This window comes from Carassius gibelio, chromosome A19 (assembly GCF_023724105.1).
Source record: "Carassius gibelio isolate Cgi1373 ecotype wild population from Czech Republic chromosome A19, carGib1.2-hapl.c, whole genome shotgun sequence".
Taxonomy (NCBI): Eukaryota; Metazoa; Chordata; class Actinopteri; order Cypriniformes; family Cyprinidae; genus Carassius; species Carassius gibelio.
In genome coordinates, this window is record NC_068389.1 from 26,254,016 (window position 1) to 26,277,412 (window position 23,397).

Genomic DNA, 23,397 nt, shown 5'->3' on the forward strand with positions numbered 1-23,397 from the left:
CATATTAATTATTATAACCTGAACTTGTGTTTACAATGCAGCAATCTGCTTCGACTTTAAACAAGGCCTATAAGAAAACTTGGCAGATTTACAGAAACTTTCCAAATGTTTTGGATAGCTAAAAAAATACATGTATTCAATTTGCTATTTGTGAATTAGACGATACTGTATATGTCTATCATTGCATCACCAGCGAGACACGAAGTTCTTTATACAAACACTATTTTATGGCTATTTTATGACATACTTATGTTTTAACTCTAGTGTGATCAGTGGCTTTATGGTTGAGGAAATTGTGCCATGGTGCATCTGGGTGTCACCACGCTCATTGCGCAACATTTTTTACGCAGCGCGGAAGGCTTGCTGCGCCGCGTCCTGCTCGGTGCAACGCGCGGATGATACCAAAGATCGGCGAAACGGGAAGAACATGACAGAAACGATGCCTCTGTTTGCTTCATTATAATCGCGAACATGGGCGACAGAAGCGAGAGGAGCTCGGCGAGGCGCAAGCGGAGAACCACGATCTCCGGAGACGCGGCGGGAGCCCACGCGAAGCGCGGCGGCGCGGGAGAGACGCTCAGCGGGCAGCTGAAGGAGAAAGAGCAGAGGCACGAAACACCAGCGAATAAACACAAGAATCACAGCGATGCTGGTCATGACTCCTTCAGGTAAATTATGTTATGAAAATATGTTTTTGACTTGATTTGTGCAGCATGTCTCTCTCTCTCTATCGAAGAAGATGCTGATACTGTAACAGAAATACATATACATGTACAGGGCCTATGGCTTTTTATTTTAGTATTATTTATATAATATTATGTACATTTTCCAGTTTTCATCATTTTAATTAATTAATTTTGTTATGTGGAATGTTATATTTTATTATAAATATTTATATTTATCTAATTTTTAAGTGTTTCATCTAATATTCATATTTTCTTTTATTTTTGCATTATTTCAGTTACTGAAAACATAGTTTTTTTAATAGTTTGGGTTAACAATAACAACACTGTTTATTAACTTCATAATGCACGATTATTAACACTGTAACAGTTACAGTATACTGTAACATATACTGTACATATGCACAGGATAAAGGCAGTGCTTATTTAATATTGTATTTTTCTCAAATTCTCAATTAGCTTAGAATTTCATTTTAATTTAATATAAATATGAATATATTAGAAAATGAATATATTTTATAAATATTTCTATTTAGCGTTTTATGTTTCAGCTTTAGATACAGTAACTTCAGTAATCAGTTTGAATTGATTTAGTGTTTTTTTTTTTTTTTTTTTTTTTTTTTTTTTTTTTTTTGTAGGTTTGAGTTTTTATCTAATGTTCATATTTTAATTAATTTAAGCTTTTTTTATTATTATTATTACCAGAAATTATTTGTAATCATTCTAGTTTTAGTTAACAATTACAGCACTGTTTATTGGACATGCACCCTGGTAATCTCATAATGTATCATAATAGTAACACTTTAACAATATCAAAGCAAGTTAGTTTAAAGATAAGACAGCACAAGAGCACTTTTAAAGCAAAACAAGTTTGCTTTGTTGCAAATGATCATATAGTGGTATAAAGTTCTTATACATGCATGCATATTTGTTTATTTTCTATTAACCAATGACAAACATATGGATGTGAGTTTAGTTAAACATTGTCTGTATGCACATATTCAGTTAATTACTATACGTTCAGAATTTGATAGTCACTATACTAGATTAATTAAGGCTTTGTGCCTTCATATGCACAGTGAAGAATGGGAGGAAAGTTTAGGGAGGTCAGGACTGAGAAATGGGGCAAGGGAGCACATGGATTAATCACAGTATCATAACTCTAGCAGCAGTCAGTTGTGTACAGTGTTTCACTTCAGTACATGGGTCACTCTATTGTATAATAGTCCTAAACTGAGAATGGAAGTGAAAGATCTTGTGTAGCGCCGGTTCTCATTTCCATTTGACAGATTCATTTAGTTTTTAATGATGTTCACAAAAATATATATAAATAGCATGCTTCCTGTGCTATATGCTTCCTGCGCTATTAATATAATGATGTAGTGATAATATAGGTATTGGCATTTCCTGGTAATAATCTTCACATTTGCATAGTATACATACTGTGTGTCCTGCAAATGTAGAATGAGTTGACCCAGACACAAAAGCTTTGTATAGTTTATTATTAGTATTTTGTAATTTTTTAAATGTTTATATCGAGTTTTAGTCATTTTAGTACTTCATCGACTTCGATCTTATTTTATATTATTTAATTTATACATTTATTTTAATTAATTTTTAAGTTTAATAATTATTAGTATTTCAACTTAAGCTCAGTTGATTTCATTTAGTTGCCAAGTCAACATTGAAAATTGATTTAACTTTACGTTTTTCACTTAATGTTAATATTTCATTAATTTATACATTTATTTTAATTTAATTTAAAGTTTAATAATTTTAGTACTTTATCTCGAGCTTATTTGATTTAATTTAGTTGCCAGGTCAACATTGAAAATTTTCAATTTAAATATGAATATTAAATTTAGAATATTTAATCATATTTAATTTTCAAATGGCTTTTTAAAATCATTTTAGTTAGCAGTAACAACACTGGTTGTAGATTGTCCACAGAAGAAAAAAGCATTTTAGGTGAAGGTGTGAAGATCTGAAATCATTGATAATAACGATAAGATCATCATGACCACAATCTTTAATAACCTTTATCAACCACGCCTCATACACACACACACACACACACACCGAGAGCTTCCTTCCTGTATACTGAGTCAAATTGCTCAAACTCTATAGCATTTCCTCTCCGATTAGCTTGTGTATCTTATAAACTTGGTGTCTTATAAAGAGTGTCTGGGATGCTACAACGTCTGAATGTCATTGCATCAGACAGCAACATATCAAGTGTAAATGCACTCTAATGCTGCAGGACCTTTTTTTTTCAGAACTGCTTTATTTGAAATAGATGACACTTTGTTGATATGTTGTTCCCTGCAATGACATTGAGAATGCCATACTGTAAGTGTCCAATACTTTTTCAGTCTGTAGTCTGAGGCCTTCAATAGCTGTTAAAGTAGACCAGAAATGCATATGCAGTTATTATTGGGTAGAAAACATGTGATCAACTGCTGTCTGACTCATTTTGTCTGTCTCTTCAGCTGCCATAAGCTGCAGGAGTCGCTGCTCAGCTCCAACAGCGGCTACAGCAACTACAGAGGAATCCTCAACTGGTGTGTGGTCATGCTGGTAAGATTTAAAATTATGCATTTAGCAGACACTTTTATCCAAAGCGACTTACATTGCATTCAGGCTAACCTTTTACCTACATGTGTTCCTGGGTAATCGAACCCCCAACCTTGCGCTTGATAACGCAATGCTCTACCACTTGAGCTACATGAACACTAAGATTTCAGGCCGAATGGCAATTAATGTCTAATATTGCATGCCCATAAAATATCCATGTTTTCTTTAGATGAGTTTTGTTTCTTCATTTGGAGAAACGTAATATTACATCACAAACCAAAGGATCCTCTGCAGTGAATGGGTGCCGTCAGAATGAGAGACCAAAGAGCTGATAAAAACATCACAATAATCCACAAGTAATCCACACCACTCCAGTCCATCAGTTAATGTCTTGTGAAGTGAAATTCTGTGTGTTTGTAAGAAACAAAGCCATTATTAAGGCGTTAACTTTAAACTGTTGCTTCTAGATGAAATCCTTAATCCATAATAACACTTCCCCCTGTGAAAAAGTCCTTCTCCTGTTGTCTCTCACATCAAAATCCACCCAAATATTTGTTCAAACAGTTTTGGACTGTTATTGCCTGTAAACAGAGCTTTATCTGTGCATCTCTGTTTATCTGTTTATCTGTGCTCTCTCCCGATTCAGACGAGACGACATTTTCACTGGAGAAAGTAAGATTATGGAGGACTCGCAAAAAACTTCTTAGTAATGTATTTGTTTCTTACAAACACGCAGCTTTTGTCTTCTCCAGATGTTAACTGATGGACTGGAGTGGTGTGGGTTACTTGTGGATTATTGTGATGTTTTTATCAGCTGTTTAGACTCTCATTCTGACGGCACCCATTCACTGCAGAGCATCCATTACTGAGCAAGTGATGCAATGCTACATTTCTAAAAATCTGATGAAGAAACAAACTCATCCTTATCTTTATGGCCTGAAGGTGAGTAAATTTATTGCAAATTTTTATTTTGGGTGAATTATTCTTATAACTGTATAAACCCTACTCTGAGGACATATGGAAATGTAAGTCATTGGCCCTTATAAAACATCGTAGGGGTTTGGAGAAAGAAGTAAGGTTCTGTCTTTACGCCGTGTGTAGGTAATGTAAGATCACTGTCGGCTTGAACATTTGAATGGCTTGGGTCTGATGGCACTGGTTATTTTTGTTCTCTCTGCTGCTGGAATCTTTCCCTGTGTTTGTCCTCAGATGATCTGGAACAACAGAAATCAAATCTGTGTAGAAGGAAATGTCTATGACCATGCATTTGCTTGAATGATGATCAAAAAAGACTATGTTTGCCCTTCATCGCGGTTATACGCGTCAAGTTCATTCTGGGCTGTTGTGAACTCAATAAGATTGAATTGAGTAAAAATGTGACCTTTATCCGCGGCTCCGTTCTCGTATAATCATATGACATGCAGCACAATGCCAGACGTGTTAGTTTGCACGAGCTGTTACAGAATACAGTTTCTGCAGTGAAAACAGAGAGAAGTGACTGAAGTTTAACTAAAGTTGTTGTGATAGCCTCGATTCACATGAGTTCCCACATTAAAGCGTATAATTCAACCCAGAGGGTGTTTATTCCTCCGCTCTCTCTCTCTCTCTCTCTCTCTCTCTGTCTGTCTGTTTTTCCACTCAAAAGAAGCAGCATGGTTGCTGTTTGAGGTTTAATGCATTCATCTCATGTGTCAGACTTAAAACTCATTTATAGAGCAAGACCAATAAAAAAAAAGAAAAAATTATCTGAAGTGTAATTTTAGTATTCTGTTTTATAGTTTTTTTTTATGTTTTTCATTTTGTTAGCGATATTTATTTTATTTTGTAGTTTTAATAAAAATTTTATTTTACAAATATTCCCGTTTAGCTTTAATTTATTTTTATTTCACTTTGAAGTATTTTATCACTTTAATGTATGCTTATTAATTTCAGATTTCAGTTGGCTGACAAGGCAACAGTGTCAGCTTTATTTTAGTATTATTTCTATAATATTATTGTATTTTTATGTTTTGAATTATATTCTATTTTTATGTTTAATTTTAGTTTAAGTTTTAGTAATTTTGTTTGTCTTTTATTTTAATTTTATTTTATTTTGTTATTAGTTTGAGTAATTTTAGGACCTCAACTTAAACTTAAAAGTCAACTTTTATTTATTTATTTATTTATTTATTAGTTTTTCATCTTATATTCATATTTAATTTGATTTCAGCTTTAATGAAAATAATATTTATAGTTTTCATTTGAATAATTTAAGTACATCAGCCTAATCTTATTTCAGTTATTTTGCCATGGATTATATTATTATTATATATATATATATATATATATATATATATATATATATATTAGTGCTGTCAAAATTAGCGCGTTAACGCATTCGATTAATTTGAAATATTTAACGCGTTAAAAAAAAATAACGCAATTAACGCGGTTGCAGTTTTTTTTATTTCCAGTTGTGGCCTATGTGTGTTCAACGTGCAAAGAAATATGGATAAGACCAAGGAAGGACTTTTAGACGGAAAGTTTCAGTATAAAACTCTGCCGGATTACTCTTCAGTCTGCCACAAGAAACATTACTCTTCATTCAGTCTGCCACAAGAAACAGAAACATTAAAATCATGAACTCAAATGTCATTGTTTAAAAAAAAAAAACAATGACTGTAACAGTGCGTAAATCAGACCTTTCTGTAACGCTAACGTTAATAAGCTTAGACGAAAATAACGAAATAATTGTGTAGCGGAGTATTTTTGTACACAGTGCCGCGAACTGTCAATCACTCCTGTACGCTTGCATCACTGTCCTCCTCAGCTGCAGCAACTTGCGCTCTCTCTCTTCATCAAGCTTTAAAACAAAAAGGGGACAAAAAGATCATATTGTCTTTGTGCATAGGCTATAGATTAATTAGATAAATGAATATCTAAATTTGTGCCTTGCCGTCTACGGTATTTGTTTAGAACTTAGAAAAAAGATGCTGCAGCCATTGAACAGCCAGCGGGGGCTGCAGGACGACTCAACCTCCTCAGACAGTTTTTAATGTTTATCAAACAATAAATACTCAAGATTTTGCTTTAGTATAACTCACAACGAGTTTCACACACCTTCTCCGGCCACGTTGAGTTGTTGACACTTAACAGTGGGAAAAGCTACACATGCGCTATTCACTTGTATAACTTAAGGGTGAATGGGTAATGTAGTTTCTGCTCTGGGTGGGATGAATTAGGAAGATTGCATTGTGAAGGGCGCTCTGAAAATCGGCAGTGCAGGTAAAAGATTAAAACCTCTATTAAAACAGATGTCCAAATGAGCGAACCGGTACGCTACAAGCACGTTCTGGGCGCAAGGAGAGGTGGCGGTACGCTCAAGAGCTATATTTGGAAGTGGCTGTACTAAGTATCAGTGTGTACCTGCCCACTTAAAGCACTGGCAATGACTATACTTTGGAATTTTTTTGCAGTCCACTTAGAATTCAACATGGAAATCATTTTTGTTTTTTATTGGCATTGATTGTTTTGAAATTCAAATGGTACTTACATGCCTGTGTTTTTATTTCTGTAATAAATATGGCTTTCAAGCCAACAGTTAATTTGGAGGATATTGATGGTTTATTGCAGGTATGTTGTTTACATGAGAAAATCTGTGTTACAAGTTAAACAAAAATTCCAATAAACAATCATATTTTGAATTTAAATAGTTTCTTTGTCTTGAGTTTACATTAATTATTTACATTTTACATTTACATATCCAAAAAGTTTCTGTCCTTTAATTGCGATTAATCGCGATTAATCGCGATTAATTTAAAAAAATTGTGCGATTAATTAGTAAATTTTTTTTAATCGATTGACAGCACTAATATATATAGATAGATGTAATAATTTTTTGAGAACTTTAACTTCAATTAATTAAATTAATTAATTAATTAACTTTTACCATTTTTTTTTTTTGTTTTTTTTTTTGTTTAAGTTTTTAATCTAATATTTATGTTTTATGTAATTTCGGCTTTATTTCAAATGCCACAAACATGTTTAATAGTTTTACATTTAGAAATTTTGGTACTTCAGCCTTAGCTTCTTTATTCCAGGTAGTTGTTAAGGTAACTTTACATATGAATGCTGTTTTTTTTATATTACTGTATTTTAGATTCATTTTGATTACCAAAAACACTCTTTTAAATGTTTAAGTTAACAACACTGTTTATTGTAAATGCACCCTGGTTTTTCTATAATATACCAAATCTCACTGGAGATTGGGATGTTTTGCTGAACTCTTATCAGAGACCTTTGCCTGTCCTAGAATGAACTTTGACCCACTAACAGATCCTGCCAGCTATCGGCAGGCTATAAATACAGTGTCAATGAGTCTGACATGTAATATGCTGAGGATGTATGTGCTCTTCTCTGCAGTAATGAAAAATCAAACACTTCTGGAGATTATTTAAATGAATGCTCAGAAATGTCACCCGTCCTCTAAAAATAAACATCTATTTCACTCTGAACCGCTGAGAAACTGGAGCAACATCTTCAAAGACACCATTCTGAAACCAATGTTAATCCTCGCTGTGAAACACCATCGCATTGCTGTTACTTCATTTAAAAAAAAACATACTCCAATGAATATCCTAAAATGTTTTAAATCCATTAATAGATCATTATGAAGGTACAGTAGAAAGGCGGTTGCGTTTGAGAGATTTCGGCTGAAAAAAAAATAGATGGAGGGCAACTGTAGGGTCCTGAAAGTCAAAGTCTCAGTCAGTTTCTCTGCAGAGAAACTGAGTTTAAACAATAATCAATAAAGCTTTAAAACTAGAGCTTGGAGATTTGTAAGTGACAACATTTTGTATAGAAAGTCAGTGTTATTTGAGTTGTTTTTAGAAAAAAAATTGCTGAAAACATCCACCGGTCAGGTGGCTGTTAACATAGAAATGTGGGTCTCTCTACACTATTACACTATTAAAGAAATTTAGGATAGAAAAACATTTGACTCAGTGATTGATAGTAAATTTCACAAACAATTACACAGAAATGGCAAGTAATACATTGAACTGAACATGAAATTTTAGATATCAAAGTAGAAGAACTAAAATAGTATTTTCTTGTTAAAATAAATGTACTCCAATAATCTGCATTATACAAAGTTTTAACATAAACTAATAAAGTTAATGTCATGCATGTTTGCCATTCATACATAAATGACTGACAAATTAGGTTTATTAGTTTACATTAAACTCCCAATGGGAATGGACTGGAAATTTTATAAGCAATTTATATATATATATATATAAATCCTACATTTAGGCCTAAATATTTATTGAAGGTTGAAATCAATGACAAGTCTCTTGGAAAAGAGCGTGTGTGTGTGTGTGTGCGTGTGTGTGTGTGTGTGTGTGTGTGTCATGAAATGAACCGAAGTCCCACAGCCTTTAAGCATTTGCCTTAGCATGGATCTATGTGCTAAATCAATTAGCGATACGTTTTTAATGAGGTCAGGGTTAAATCTGGCAGCTTTCCTTGAGCAAATCTAATCAAATGGCCTTTGGAATGAGAAAGTCTTTAAGCAAATCCTCCTCTGTCATAAATCATCGGCGAATCTGCAGTTACAAGTGGCTCAAAGTCTTCAGGCCTTGTGTTTTGATTCAAAATTTCACCAAATCACAGTGAATTTAGTTTAAAAAAAGCTGATGTAACATTCAGAACAAGTCAGTTTTCAGTAGCTGAGTCTGAAATATGAGCGCAGAAACCTAAAGCATGGAAACTTCTCTAAAGGGTCAGAGGTCAGATGTGTTTATCACACTTTAGAGCTTTATCTGAGGTTGTCTATGATGTTGTGCTGTAGACTTTGTTCTCTGCTAGTGACAGCTGTACAACACACATTCACTGGGGAGAAGCATATATCTTTCTATTTTAGAGTGAACAAATGTATGCTGAACATCTTAAAGGAATAGTTCACTCAAAAATTAAAAACCATTACTTCATTTGCTCACCAATGGATGCTCTGCAGTGAATGGGTGCCGTCAGAATGAGAGTCCAAACAGCTGATAAAAACATCACAATAATCCACAAGTAATCCACAGTCAAGTCAAGCAGTTAACATCTGGAGAAGGTTATTTTATCAACATTTTTTGGGGTAAACTTCTCTTTCAAAGGATCAGATTCAAATACAAAAAAATGTGGTTTTAATATCCAACCATAAATGTTTTAGCTCTATATTACAGATGAGCAAAAACTTAATATTGCATTTTCTAGATAAAAATAAACATATGAAATAGACTTGAGCCTGACATAACCATCTAAATCATCATATTTCTAATGTTAGACATAGGTTTTCCTCCAGTGCATCTCTTTAGTGTTACCTGTAGGCTTGAATACAAGTGAACCACAAATGCATTAAATTGGTTTCTTTGTTTGTGTTTAAAGGTTCTGTCCAATGCACGGTTGGTCCTGGAGAACCTTATAAAGTAAGTATATCATTAACATCATTTGTTGCTTAATTCATAAATAAACCGGCAATGGTAATGTGATTTCTCAAGCTCAGTGACTCACTAATTTCTGGCTAATGGTCCAGCTGAAGCGTCTGAATGAGACAGATAATGACCGTGCCCGCCAGCAACTAAATACTTGTCATTAAGCAAAGACTTTCATCCAGAGCAGCGTATAGGGCAGTAATCGCTGCTCGTCCTCTGGAGAAAGACCTGTTAAATGGCAGCAGTAATAATGAAGAAACTCTCCGGTTTGTTGGTTGCTTCTATCGGGCGTTGAACACAGGAGCTTTGGCTTCTGGGATTTTTCAGACCATTCTCACTATTAAAAAACATTTATTCAGCATTAGCAAAAATTAGGCTTTCCCTAACAAACACCAATAGCGATACAGTCAAACGTATTCATTTATTTATTTCTTTGTTTGTTTGTATGAATAAAAAAAGCTTCTTTTTTTAGAAGCTGTTAAATTAAGATTTTGGTTTAATTTTTGCATTGCATTTGTTTTTACATTGTGGCATTCTTCCAACTTTTATTGCTTTGGGAAAAATCCCAAATATTTACATCTTTGTCATTTGTTATATATATTAAAAATCAACATAAATGAAATATGCAGTATACAGTATATACAAAATGCATTATGCACATTAGCATTAGACAATGTTACACAGTATGATGAAAAATTCAAGGCAACATTTCAGACATTAAAACATAAGGTTTCTCATTAGAAATGCATCTAATTCTCCTCTTGTCTTCAGATATGGCATTCTGGTGGACCCCATCCAGATCATCTCTCTCTTCCTGAAGGACCCGTACAGCTGGCCGGCTCCGTGCCTGATCATTGGTATGAGAAGTGTGTGTGGTTTGTGACCTGTACTGCAGATTCATGCTGAAGACATCATTTCACACCACATTTACCCTTTCTGTCATGCATAAATATCCACGTCTATATTCCATGCATACTCAGTTCAATGTGCCGTGTCTAATCTGTTTGCTTTTGCAGTTTCCAACGTCTTTATAATGGCAGCTTTGTACATAGAGAGAAAGCTATCTGTGGTGAGTTGCATGCTGTGAATTGCATACATAGTGTTACAGATATAACTAACTACACTAAAGAGTGAGTTTGTTTATTGCAGGATAAATGTACATCTGTTAGCACGAGTGTTTTCATTGCTGGTTGTTTTAATAAAGTCGTGTTATTTCTTTTCCAGGGCACCGTCTCAGAGTGCACCGGAACATTCCTTCACTGCATCAATCTTGCAGCTCTTTTATTTGTCCCAGCCGGTACAGTTCTCAGTGTGTCCTCGATGACCCCAGGTATCATCTTCCATCAGTGTGCATATCTTCATACTAACACCTTCAGCCTCAGGTCTTTTAAGAAAGTGTCACTATAGCATTGTTTTCTCATGCACTAACTAAAAAGATAATAATAATAAATAAAACAAATCTATTAGTGGTTGTTTTTACTTTTGGCCATGTGATTTGGTTGTTTTTAATGAGAAAATGATGCATTTGATGTAATCTTTTATCTTAAACATTGACTAGTCACTATGTATCACTACATTTAGAAACGGTTTATGTCATATGTCTTGTATGTAAGTTCTGGGGTTCTTGTGTTATGTTTCAGTGGGTGGTGTTGTGGCGTTGGGTGTCTTCACTGTTCTCTTCCTCAAGCTCTATTCATACAGAGATGTCAACAAATGGTGCAGAGAGATCAGACGCGCCAAAGCCCGAACCCTGTCTCGCTCTCACTCCTGTAAGTAACACTCCAACCTCACCAAAAACCACACACATTTTTATCATGACATCAGGCATATTTTCATTTTCACATGCATTTCTTTGCATGACTGCAAACACTTCTAGATACACAATCACTGTGTTCTGAAATGCATAATTGCACAAATCTTATTGCAATGCACATATAGCAATTATAGCATGCATTAGAGCTAACATTACAATATATTGCTCTTGTATGAATGCATTGTTTTGATTTGCACTGAATTTTTTGTTTTGCACCAAAAACACCTGCCACTTGTTCTTCTATCTCTCCTGTAACACCTGTGGTTTATGAATCTTGTGTTTTGTCATCTGTTATGTGCTCTCAGTGTTTGTTTGAGATGTGATTTCTGCTTGCTCAGTGTCTGTGCATGATCATAGTGCCACATACTGGACAAAGAAAAACAGCACATGTGCTGTGAACCTTATCAGCATAATTTATATAAACATGCTGAGTGTTGAAGGCAAATTAAAAGTATCTAATTAATAAAGAAATAAAAAAACAAAAATACCCAGGCAACTGTCTACTAAACACTGAAAATCTGAAAAAAATGATGCAGAAACTATTTTCCACTGAGAAATTTTCTAGTAAGTTTTATAATTACTTACAGAGAAACAACAACTAATACATTGAATTAAATCTGAAATTTTGAAAGAGTAAGACTGAAATAGTTTTTGTTACTTGAAATAAAATAAATGTTAGCTGAAAAATATATAAAAATGTTTTAATTCATCTAGTTACCAAGTCATAAGGGTACATTTTTCTAAATTGAGATTTATATATATATCACCTGAAAGCTCAATCAATAATCTTTCCATCGATGTATGGTTTGTGAGGAGGACAATATTTGACTGAGATACAACTATTAGAAAATCTGGAATCTGAAGGTGCAAAATAAAAAATCTAAATATTGAGAAAATCGCCTTTGAATTTGTCCAAATTAGGTTCTTAGCAATGCATATCACTAATCAAAATGAAGTTTTTACATATTAACAGTAGGAAATGTACAAAATATCTTCATTGAACATGATCTTTACTTAATATCCTAATGATTTTTGGCATTAAAGAAAAATCAAGAATTTTGACCTGTACAATGCATTTTTGACTTTTGCTACAAATATACCCCAGTGACTTAAGACTGCTTATTTATATATATATATATATATATATATATATATATATATATATATATATATATATATATATATATATATATATATATATATATATATAACAAAAACTAATAAACATGGCAAAAAGTAAATTTGTTAGTAATTTGTTAGTAACTAAACATAAAATGAAACTGGGAAATATAAAAATAGTATCTCTGTGATACTAAAATACACGTATCTGTAATATTAATGGGTTATGTTAACTTCAAACTAAACTCCAAATCTTGTTAAGCCAACTTGCAAAAGTCTTGACGTGATGAAGTTTCATATTCTAGCATGATCAAGGAGTGTTATCATACTCCGCTCTGTGTTTTTGGTCTCTTAGCAGAGAGTATCTGAATGAATGCAGTGTGTGTTAATGTTTCATTTTCTCCTGTAGGCCCATCTGTGCACAAAGCCAACGGCACGACTGGATACACACACGTGAGCTATCCAGGAAACCTCACACACAGAGGTCAGTCACTACAGGACAAACACAGTTATGAAGGAGGTTCAGTAATAGATGGAACATATGAATTCAAATGTATAAAAATTTAATAAATAACTCATTTCTTTTTTTTTTTCTTTTTTTTTTACAGACATTTATTATTTTATTTTCGTTCCAACTCTGTGTTACGAGCTGAACTTCCCGCGGTCTCCCCGGATCCGGAAGCGTTTCTTACTGCGTCGACTGCTTGAGATGGTGAGTGTATGACAGCAGACGCTGTCCTGAGACACACGCTTACAGTTTGCTCTTTCTGATGATTTTATATCAATTCTTCTTTCTTGCAGCTGTTTTTAATGCAGTTAATGATTGGACTAATACAGCAGGTATGCAAATTAAATCATAGTTCTTGTATATATGTGGCATGATGTTTTTAATGACTTTTATTTATTATTCATTTATTTTTTGATAGTGGATGGTTCCGACGATTCAGAACTCAATGAAACCTTTTCAGGTAGAATCCCACTTTAATGTTTTAAACATGTAAAGCCTGAAATATACAATTATATTTAGAAAAACCTAATGTTTTGAAATGGTTGTTTGAACCTTTAGACAAAAATAAAATGTTTGCATGTGTTTGTTTTGTTAAGTAGCATATTTGATACATCAAGCTTTATTAGCTTTCTCATATAGTATGATATTATATATATACTGCTCAGTTTAATTCATAGGCCCAAACTGAGCAACAATATGCAATATGATGAAGATGCTGATATTAATATGGACAAAAAGCAATGATATTCTGATAGCTTGTAAATCAGTGTGATCTATATAACAGTATACCAGACTACATACATAAAATGAAATAAATATCAGATGTCACTCTACAGTATATCTCCCAATAATATCTCAATATTTAAATGTTTAGTTTTATGATCAAAACATATAATGCAACGCGATACAGTGATGATTAAGAGATTTTTGAAAGCCTTTGAGACATAAAATGATGTAGGCATTATCAAGTAAAGCAAAGTCCAGTACACGTGAAGCACAAGCTGAAGCTAGACTTTTGTGCAATGATAGTAAAAGGTCTCTTACTTGCTAAAACGTATGAATCAGACAACAGAAAAATGCATTGAAATTGAAGGTTGCCCAGGGGTTGAACTAGTTCGGCATACAAAAAACACTTCTTTAGCATGCTGTTTTTATCCATTTATCCTATTTATCTACTTATTGATCATAGAGTCTCTGGCTCTTTTGACAGGACATGGATTTGTCCAGAATAGTTGAACGTCTGCTGAAACTTGCGGTAAGAGAAACAAATGCAAACTGCTGTTGGTATATGGTTTCTACTGCTTTCACTGTGGAACCTGCTGTGGCTATTGTGCGAAATTTAGGCCCTCATCAAATTCAGTTCAAGTTTTCCCTTTTGCAGCTGATCAGCTCAATATAGTCATAAATAAACAATCTAATTAGCAGTCAGCTAATAATTCATATAGAAGACACTTTTAATTTTTGTATTATGTTAAAACTATGTAGCAAACTGAATGGTACAGTTTAGCATTATACGAAATATTTAAATGCTGAATGCCACGATTGACCAATCAGAATCAAGGATTCAAGCAGCTTGAATTTCACAGCTGATGTCATATTTGTGGCCCCTCCTCCTCAGAGTGTCTAATGGCACAAGCCCCGCCCCTTCTCCCTGTCCCACTACAGGTGCCCAATCATTTTATCTGGCTCATCTTTTTCTATTGGTATTTCCACTCCTCTATGAACTTCGTAGCGGAGCTCCTGCAGTTTGGAGACCGCGAGTTTTACCGCGACTGGTGGTGAGTGGCTTCGTCCGTCCAGAGCTGATTCAGGCTTATCAAAACCTGTAGTAGTAAAGGTCCATTTACACCAAGGATGGTAACTATAAAAATAACTATAACTGTAAAGTTTTAATAATTCTTATAATTCTTTCAGAAGTATAATATACAGCTATAATGACAAAGTAACTATCACTGGAATCACTATTTATTTCCAGATAATGAATGATAAAAACATTGACAATCAGAATCCACTTGAATTTAAGGAGCTTAAACATAAAAAAAAAATTGCAGTGTGTTATTATAATAAACAACACTATTTTACATTTGTTTTTACGCTATACAGTTTTTTATAGTTATCATTCGTATTGTAAGTGGTCCTTAACTCGTAAGAGAATTGCTAAATCTACAACACAGCTATAAAAATAACACAGAGGAATGATATCATTGGATATGGAAGCCTGTTTATGTCACAAAAATAAAATAAAAACGATAATTGCAATCTCACAATTCTGACATTTTTCATGCGATTTTGAGTTTATATCATAATTCTGACCTTTTATCTCATAACTCGGAATTGTTTTCTCACTATTCTCAGAAAATTCATAATTAACTTAGTTAACTTGAAATTGTGAGAAAAAATATAATTCTGAATTATCGCGAAATAGACTTTTGATTTTATTTTTACCTCAGAATTCTGAGAAACAAAGTTCTATTGTTTTTTTAATTATGTGGGAGAAACATACTTCATTAGTTGCATTCACTTTTTTAGAGTGATTTGTTCAGAATCCAATGCTATATCAGAATCCATCCAAATTTAAAGAGCATTTAAAGGGGCAGACAACAAAACTGCACAATTGTTATAAACAGAACATTATTGTCTGTTGGGGTGGATGCTAATATAGTTATTGTTATGGTTATGGTTATAATGAATGGACCTTGCATTACTTTTGGAGTCACTGTTGTATCCTTATTTCCAGACCAATATCAAAAATAATGTCCAAAATTCATAAAATAGTTTAAAAAAAAGTTTTTTAAAAACACATTTGCATATTATTTATTTTTATTTATTTATTTAGCATTTAATGCATCACAATGCAGAAGTAAAATAGCATGCAAATGCCATTTCATGAGAAAGTTTTCACACTGTGAAGTTTGGTGTTTGACTGATGATCTTTATATGTGCAGGAACTCTGAAACAATTCCGTATTTTTGGTCAAACTGGAACATTCCTGTTCACAAGTGGTGCCTAAGGTGAGCTGAGTTTATCAGCTTATGTGATTGGATTTTTCTGTTATTTGTGCACCAGAGGTGATTTTTATTGCAGCAGTGTTGAGCTTTGTGTTCATATTATGACAGAAATCAGTTTTGGGATAAGTTTTTGTGGTCTGTTCATGTCTTACAGCAGTTTGTTCATTGATTTCTCATTTTCTGTTTCCCTTCAGACACTTTTATAAGCCCATGTTGGTGAAAGGAGTAAATAAGTTAGCAGCTCAGTTAGCCGTGTTCTTCATGTCGGCGTTTTTCCATGAGGTCTCTTTGCTCACTTACATTGCTACAATTTACAGTCAGGTTATGTTCCTGTGTCTTTAATAGTCCTGACAATGTTTTGTTTATTTTTTGCCAGTATTTAGTGAGTGTTCCTCTAAAGATGTTTCGCCTCTGGGCGTTTCTGGGAATGATGGCACAGGTCAGTCTTAAATACTCAATATTGCTTGAACATCAAACTAAACGACTCATTTCACATTCTGCTTCTGTTTCAGATCCCGCTCGCCTATTTTGTGGGCCGATTCTTGAGGGGAAACTATGGCAATGCTGCTGTCTGGATGTCGCTGATCATCGGCCAGCCGATCGCTGTGCTCATGTACTTTCATGACTATTACGTGCTGCATTATGGGAATACGGCAGAGGGCGTCGCGGCATGACGCAAGCACTTCTGCATTAAAGAAGTTGAATGTAAAACAATGCATTTATTTTTAGAAGGGAAATTTTTCGATTTTTAACAGACTTCATCCCAAATCGAATGTGATCATTATTCCGAATGACTTGAGCAGGTGTGTTTTATAACGTGCAATCTAATGTTAACACTGCCGAGCCAAAGCAGCACATCATTGCAATGCCTTCTCAGTAATATTTCATACTTGACATTTTCATACTAAGATTATCAATCAAAGAGGCGCAAAATCAAAAGTGCATTTGTATTTTTCCAAATGCATTTCAGAACTCATTTATGTCTCCAATATAAATGTCATGTTTTTTATTCTCTGTGCTGTTGCTTTGGTAGTGCGAATGACTGAATCTGTGAGTTTTTGCACTTTATTCAGAAATGCATGATGTTTGTCAACCTTTTAAAGGTTCATTTAAAGAATGTAAATGCTCTTATGTTGATTTCAAAACTTGTTGATTTCATGAGACGTGTTAAGTCAGTGCATTATATCAGCATTGTACATGAATCTGTGAAATTTTTCAAGCCAAAATTATATTATGTGCCATTTAATTTGCCTGTAGTGTTATTTAAATGGGTTTTAATGGGATTCAAGTACCAAGGTGGCCTAAAAAGATGTAAGATGTTCTAGAGCATGTACATTTTCTCAACTCAAATTTGAAAACTATTTTGAGGAGTTTTTGTCTACTGATTTTTTTATTTCGGAAAGACATTTCTCAAGACTTTGTATGTATCCCTCTCAGCTGCGTTTTTGTTCCTGTCAAATCCATCCTGGGCTGGTTGTGTAAACTACTTAGACTGGTACAAAAAAGTTAGATTGGCCTAATCTTAGTCAAAAAGTAAGACTGATTTAAGACTGTCTAAGTTGGTCAAAGTATTTCTTAAGACAGTCTTATCATAGTGGCTATGTTTGTGTAACTGGCCCCTGCTTTAAATATCTTGAGCATTTAAAGGAGCGGACAATAAAACTGCAGCGTGCTTATAATAAACAATGTTATCATCTGTTGGTTTGGACGCTTTGCAATCTTTATAGTTCGTATTATGAACGGTCCTTAACTTAAAATACTACCACATCACAACTATAACAACATAAGATTTATTCAATAAAACCATCGACAGCCAATCAGAATCCCTCTTGACTTTAAAGAGCACGAGCATTGCGTAGCTATGATGCATTGGGAACGCCCCTTGGCTGTGCCGATTGTCTTAAGCCCGTATGGAATCATGTCAATCCGTCGGCTGATGGCGCGGGTGCCACCACGATGCCACAAGGTCGCCACTCTTATACCAGCGACCGCACCATCTGCTCCTCAGATTTTCTTTCTTCAGAAGTGGTAATTCTTTTTCAGAAGCGATTTATGTGGCCCGTATTTTGGCATCTTTCTCTTTTGCACTTTAGCGATTGCCTTCAGTGAAACCTTGTTTCTCCTTGTGGTGAAGTGTTATGAAGTTTCGTCGCTTCCAGTCGCCATGCTCGACCTGCATAGAAAGTGTGTTAGATATATGGTTTTGTCACACAGGGGCGAGACTTTTTACAGTGCTTTGAACTGTAATTTTGTCTCAAAACTTTTGGCATGAGGCTTGCGGTTTTTGAGAAGGAGTTATCCGTTTTCCGTTGGACGAATTGCGTGAGTCCCAGTCCTGTAGCATCCCTAATTCTCATACCTCATAAAGAAAGCTGCCATTTTTCATACGCACACTGTCAGTGTTCCTTCCTGGGACTTATCGTCTTGGAGGGCTTATTGGAGTCTCCTGAACGAATTCTTACCCTTAAGGTGATGCTCCTGTTGGCGTTGGCTTCTATCAAACGCATAGGGGATTTGCAGGCTCTCTCTGTTAGCGAGCCATGCATGGGGTTTGCTCCTGGCCTTGTTAAGGTATTTCTATGACCCAGGCCCGGTTATGTTCCCAAGGTCTCTTTCTCATCATTTCGCTCCCAGGTGGTCGTGCTTCACTCCTTCTGTCCTCCTCCTTTTGCTTTGTTTGAGGACGAGAGGCTTCACGAGCTTTGAAGCTCTATGTGGACCACTCTGGTCAATGGAGCAATTCCTCCCAATTGTTGGTGTGTTTTGTTGCTGACTGCAGAGAGCTCATCGCATCAAAACAGGATTTCTCATTGGGTAAGGGATGCTATTTCACTTGCGTATGAGGTCTCTCTTCGATGCTATGTATTCAAGCTCATTCTACCAAGAGTGTTGCTTCCTGTCAAGCTCTTTTCAGAGGAGTTCCCCTGGAGGAGATCTGTGTGGCGGCAGGTTTTATAGCTTGGATTTAGATGCGGCTCATGGTTCCCAGATTCTTTCAGCTTGAACCAGCTGTAACCACAAATAATGGACACCAAATAAGAAATCAGGCTGTATTTTGCTAAATACTTTTCTTAAAACTTGGTACTAGACTTTTGAGTGCATCCTGTTGGTCAAATGTTGTAAATATTTTTTTTTTATATTTTCTCAAATATTGTGAACAGAAATCATTGTTTTATTGTCCTCTGATTATATGGTTAAAACATTTCGGCTGCTGCCGAGCTTGGACCCATCATTATTATTATTCGGATCTAGATAACAGTTTTAGGTTGACTCATAATTTACCACGGTTATGATAATACTGAGATGTACATTGTTGCTGCTGCAATCAGGTTTGATAACAGATTTATAGAATTGTGTTTGAAGTACAATTCATTTGAGAGACATTTAATAAGCAGCCGATTTTTCCAGTGAAAGTCAAAATTTGTAACTGAAGACACGATACGTTTTCCTTGCAGGTTTTAGCAGCTAATGTTCCAGTTTAATAAATCTTTTAAAACATCAGCATATCTCGTTGTGTATGAAATATGATTTGACAATATCTGGAGAAAATGGCTTTGTTCCCTTTTTTGTATTTGATAAAAAGTGTCTACAAAATTCATAAAAGTGTACAGCAGGGCTATTCAAATGTTGCCCTGGAGAGCCAGTGCACTGCAGAGTTTAGCTCCAACCCCAATCAAACACACCTGACCTGTCAATCAATGTCTCTGGGATCATTAGAAAATCACAGGTAGGTGGGTTTGATCAGGGTTGGAGCTAAACTCTGCAGTTTAGCTAAGATTTGAATAGCCCTGATGTACAGTAAAGGTAAAATACTCCGACAGACATCAGGGTTCACTTTGTGCATATAAAATATTTATTCAGCAGATGAAAACCAATCACAGATCGAAAACAACACTTGAAAAACAACAAAGATAGTGCCACTAGAAATCCATCCAGTGTGAACATGTGCAGATTAAACAGAGAAGAAATGAAGGAATTCAGTCTGCCGTCACTGCTGTGGAGAAAATACACAAGATTACTACAAAACAGTATAAACCATACAAAAAAACAAACAAAAAAAACAAAGTCTGTTCTTGAGCATCTCACCTTTGATTTGTTCTGTACTGGTAAATAGAGTTTAAATTCAGCGGGGAGCTCATCCTCAGAGTACAGCCGGTCGGAGAAATACACCCTCCTGATGCGACAGTTTGCATGAATCTGAAAGTCACAAGGACAGCCATCACAGATCCCATAAACCCCTAAATCACAGTCTGACCGCTTTAGTTTCAGGCTGTTTCTAATAGCAGCATTTACAATATATTTACCATTAAACTCAGCTCAAATATCATACTTCGTACTGTGAATACATTACTAAACTATGATCTGCTTTCACTGAAGTCTCTTCTTCTGTAATAACCTTGGGCTGAATTTCGGGATGCTCATATATCAGCAACCATTATCATAATTTATATCAACACTTGTTTTGACTGACATTGGATGAAAGATATTATCAAGCATTGTTGATATTATTAACTATTTTAGTACTGGCAGATTTTTACAAGCAGTTTATTCTTATAATCTTAAAATTATATAAATGCATAATACAAATTATTTTATTGATATATAAATAAGAATAAATCTTACATTTATAAACATGATAAATTAATTTATTTTCAATACAATTAAGTCAACTGTAATGCAAAAGAAATGTAATGCAAAGAAATGATGACAGTTTATGTATCATGGATATATATTTTCTACTGCTAGATTTATGCCAATTTTTTCATTTTATAATACTGTATTACTAGACTTTTTTTTTTTTACTATCAGCAGTGTTATTTTAGTATCATTGAGATACTATTATAGTATTATTAATATTTAGAATTATTTTATTTTCATTTTTGTTAAAACTTTAGAAATTTTGCTTTATGTTTTTGTCATTTTTATTATTATTATTTTTTTTCTTGTCAGTTTTACCTGCTAGTTTAAGTGAGTCAAGATAAACTAAATGAAAATGAAAAAAAAAAAAATCCTTGGTAAACTAGCTGAAATAAAACAAGTTTTTATATTTTTAAGTTTAGTTTTTATATCAAATTATGTAAATGCTTTTTTTATTTACTTTTTATTATTGTTTTAGATTAATTAGCTATAATAATCGACCATTAAAACTAGCAATGGAGCACATCTAGGCTTAAATGAATTATATCACAGTTCAAAAATCATATTTGTCCCAAAATAGACCTCTTTATGCAGAACACATGTTCCTCTTGATTTTGGGGTGTGAGCTGGATCAGTGTCTCTCACCTGCACTCTCAGCGTCTCGATGTAGTTGGTACCGTACGCCCGCCGTGTGAAATCTGACAGGTTGAACTGGATCTGATTCCAGCCGTCGTCCAGCCGCATGGGCATCGTGCAGATGAAGGGCTTCACACGGGTCGTGCTCTGATAGTTACTCGCCCTGAACCTCCGCCGCACGTTTTTATCATCCAGCACCTGAGACACATCACACATTTCTGATATCCCAAACCAACTTTTTATTATTTTTCCATCCCATGACGAAACCAATTCCCTACCTGAACTTCAAATGTGAAATACTTCTTGAGGTTCTTGATGATCATGACGAGGAAGGGCAGTTTGATGCCGAGGGTTTTCTTGGGGTCAGCGGGACACGTGATGTAGGTGGTGCTGTGGAGATCACACACACACACACACACACACACACACACACACACACACAGATCAGGTCTGATCACAATGTGTGTGTTCAGCATCAGACAGATGGATGGGGAAACACTCACCTCACATTCGTCCCCTCCACCTCAAGAACCAAAGACTGGATGTCATTGTCTGTGATGCGCTTTATGTGTCCGTTTCTGACCTGCAACAACATGTTTGTTTCCTGAGTTAGTGAGCACATACATAATACATAACTCACATCTACATAAACCTCTCTATATTTATACCTCTCTCTCTTTATATATCTATACATATATATTACAAAAACTTATTTCAGCTATTTCTAGTTCAAAAATTCACATTTTCATCTAGGGTTAATACAGTCAACTAAAATGTTAACTGAAATAAAATATTGCAAAAACATTTTATTTTGGCTAGTTATAAAAGGAAACATTTCTCATTTTTATTTAGTTTTAACAAAGTATTAAAATAACAAAACAAATAAACAAAACAACAATAATAATAAATCAAATCTAAAAAGTCATACTGAACAATTAATACGTATACCAGGTTTATTATGGTTAACTAAACTATTAAAAATAATAATAATAATAATAATAATAATAATATATATGTGTGTGTGTGTGTGTGTGTGTATTTATTGTAAATATAAACTTTAACTTATTTTATTCCAACTAGTTGTAAGGGATATGTAGTTTAAGTTGATGTACTAAAATAACTAAATAAAGATAAAATATAGACGTAACGTTACTAAAAAAAGACAAGACAAAAAACCAATAGAACTACTAAAACGCTAACTAAAATATAATAAGTAATACAATTTATAATAATAACTTATTCCAACAATAAACACTTAAGCTTCTTCATAATATACTATGACAACGTTACTCTTTAATATAATATTGTAATCATGGTAATACCACAGTACTTTTTGGAAGAACGTGTATAATGTTAGAGAACATACCTTTCATACCTAATCGAGATTAAATTAAAAATAAATATTTAATCACCAAAACATGTCATGTATGTAAATTAGCGGAGCTTAAGCAGCATCTGAGCTCCGTCAGACACTCGAGCATCGTTTTCACTTTCTGCTCACCTTCTTGTCCCAGATCTGCAGGGGTTTGCTGCCGATGCTGTAGAGGATGGACAGAAAGCCGCTCTGAAACGTGTTTTTAAACATAATCCCGCAGTTTTAACTCAGATTAAACCACACCATACACAGTTTATTGTGCTTTGAATGCGTCCGACTGGATCTCTGGACTCCCGATCTCGGGTTCCGGCTTACAAAGAACAAACAAACGCCGAATATAAAACTGAAGTGCTTAATAACGAGTTTAATGTCGCTTCTGATCTGATTAATCCTTAACTTCGACACCGACCAGGTTTTCCAGAGTTTATTTGGGAGTTGCTAGGAGACGTGACGTGATCCGGTTATCACGTCGGACCCTTTAATGTTGACACAGCTGTTGCTACAGTAACGGAGACTCCCAGTGGAGTGACGAGAGCTCTGTATTAAAACATTGATCTGAATAATACATCTGTTCTTATCAGTTTA

General features: G+C 34.5%; 3 protein-coding genes across 8 annotated transcripts in view; 1 reads left to right on the plus strand and 2 right to left on the minus strand.

Moving 5' to 3' along the window:
* Positions 1-23,397, minus strand: part of LOC127935318 (60S acidic ribosomal protein P1-like) — a 568,794-nt gene that overhangs the window by 118,984 nt on the left and 426,413 nt on the right. The gene's annotated exons all lie outside the window — the stretch shown is intronic.
* LOC127935312 (diacylglycerol O-acyltransferase 1) lies at positions 318-19,665 on the plus strand. Of its 2 annotated transcripts, XM_052533072.1 has the most exons (17): positions 318-668; positions 3,173-3,260; positions 9,669-9,709; positions 10,487-10,572; positions 10,732-10,784; positions 10,940-11,045; positions 11,356-11,484; positions 13,057-13,131; positions 13,256-13,359; positions 13,449-13,487; positions 13,574-13,615; positions 14,366-14,410; positions 14,821-14,933; positions 16,101-16,166; positions 16,358-16,445; positions 16,540-16,602; positions 16,676-19,665. In XM_052533072.1, the coding sequence occupies exons 1-17, from the start codon at positions 472-474 to the stop codon at positions 16,835-16,837; spliced, it is 1,497 nt and encodes a 498-aa protein (XP_052389032.1). In that variant the 5' UTR covers positions 318-471; the 3' UTR covers positions 16,838-19,665. The 2 variants fall into 2 exon arrangements, 1 of the variants encoding a protein (XP_052389032.1); XR_008148064.1 differs by lacking the exon at positions 16,676-19,665 and having other exon boundaries at positions 14,888-14,933; positions 16,540-16,600.
* On the minus strand, positions 19,994-23,243 carry LOC127935317 (cilia- and flagella-associated protein 20-like). Of its 2 annotated transcripts, none has more exons than XM_052533080.1 (6): positions 22,939-23,243; positions 21,941-22,020; positions 21,716-21,827; positions 21,447-21,635; positions 20,250-20,360; positions 19,994-20,154 (listed from the first exon to the last, which is right to left on the minus strand). In XM_052533080.1, exons 1-6 carry the CDS (start codon positions 23,020-23,022, stop codon positions 20,152-20,154), a joined length of 579 nt encoding a protein of 192 aa, XP_052389040.1. In that variant the 5' UTR covers positions 23,023-23,243; the 3' UTR covers positions 19,994-20,151. The 2 variants fall into 2 exon arrangements, with proteins under 2 accessions (XP_052389040.1, XP_052389039.1); XM_052533079.1 differs by having other exon boundaries at positions 19,994-20,157; positions 22,939-23,242.

Coding starts and splice junctions, on each gene's coding strand:
- LOC127935312 (XM_052533072.1), top strand. CDS start 472: ATGGGCGACAGAAGCGAGAGGAGCTCGGCGAGGCGCAAGCGGAGAACC. Junction 669..3,172: donor GCTGGTCATGACTCCTTCAG/GTAAATTATGTT, acceptor CTGTCTCTTCAG/CTGCCATAAGCTGCAGGAGT. Junction 11,485..13,056: donor CCTGTCTCGCTCTCACTCCT/GTAAGTAACACT, acceptor TTTCTCCTGTAG/GCCCATCTGTGCACAAAGCC.
- LOC127935317 (XM_052533079.1), bottom strand. CDS start 23,022: ATGTTTAAAAACACGTTTCAGAGCGGCTTTCTGTCCATCCTCTACAGC. Junction 22,021..22,938: donor TGCAGATCTGGGACAAGAAG/GTGAGCAGAAAG, acceptor ATGTTGTTGCAG/GTCAGAAACGGACACATAAA. Junction 20,361..21,446: donor TCGAGACGCTGAGAGTGCAG/GTGAGAGACACT, acceptor TGTGACTTTCAG/ATTCATGCAAACTGTCGCAT.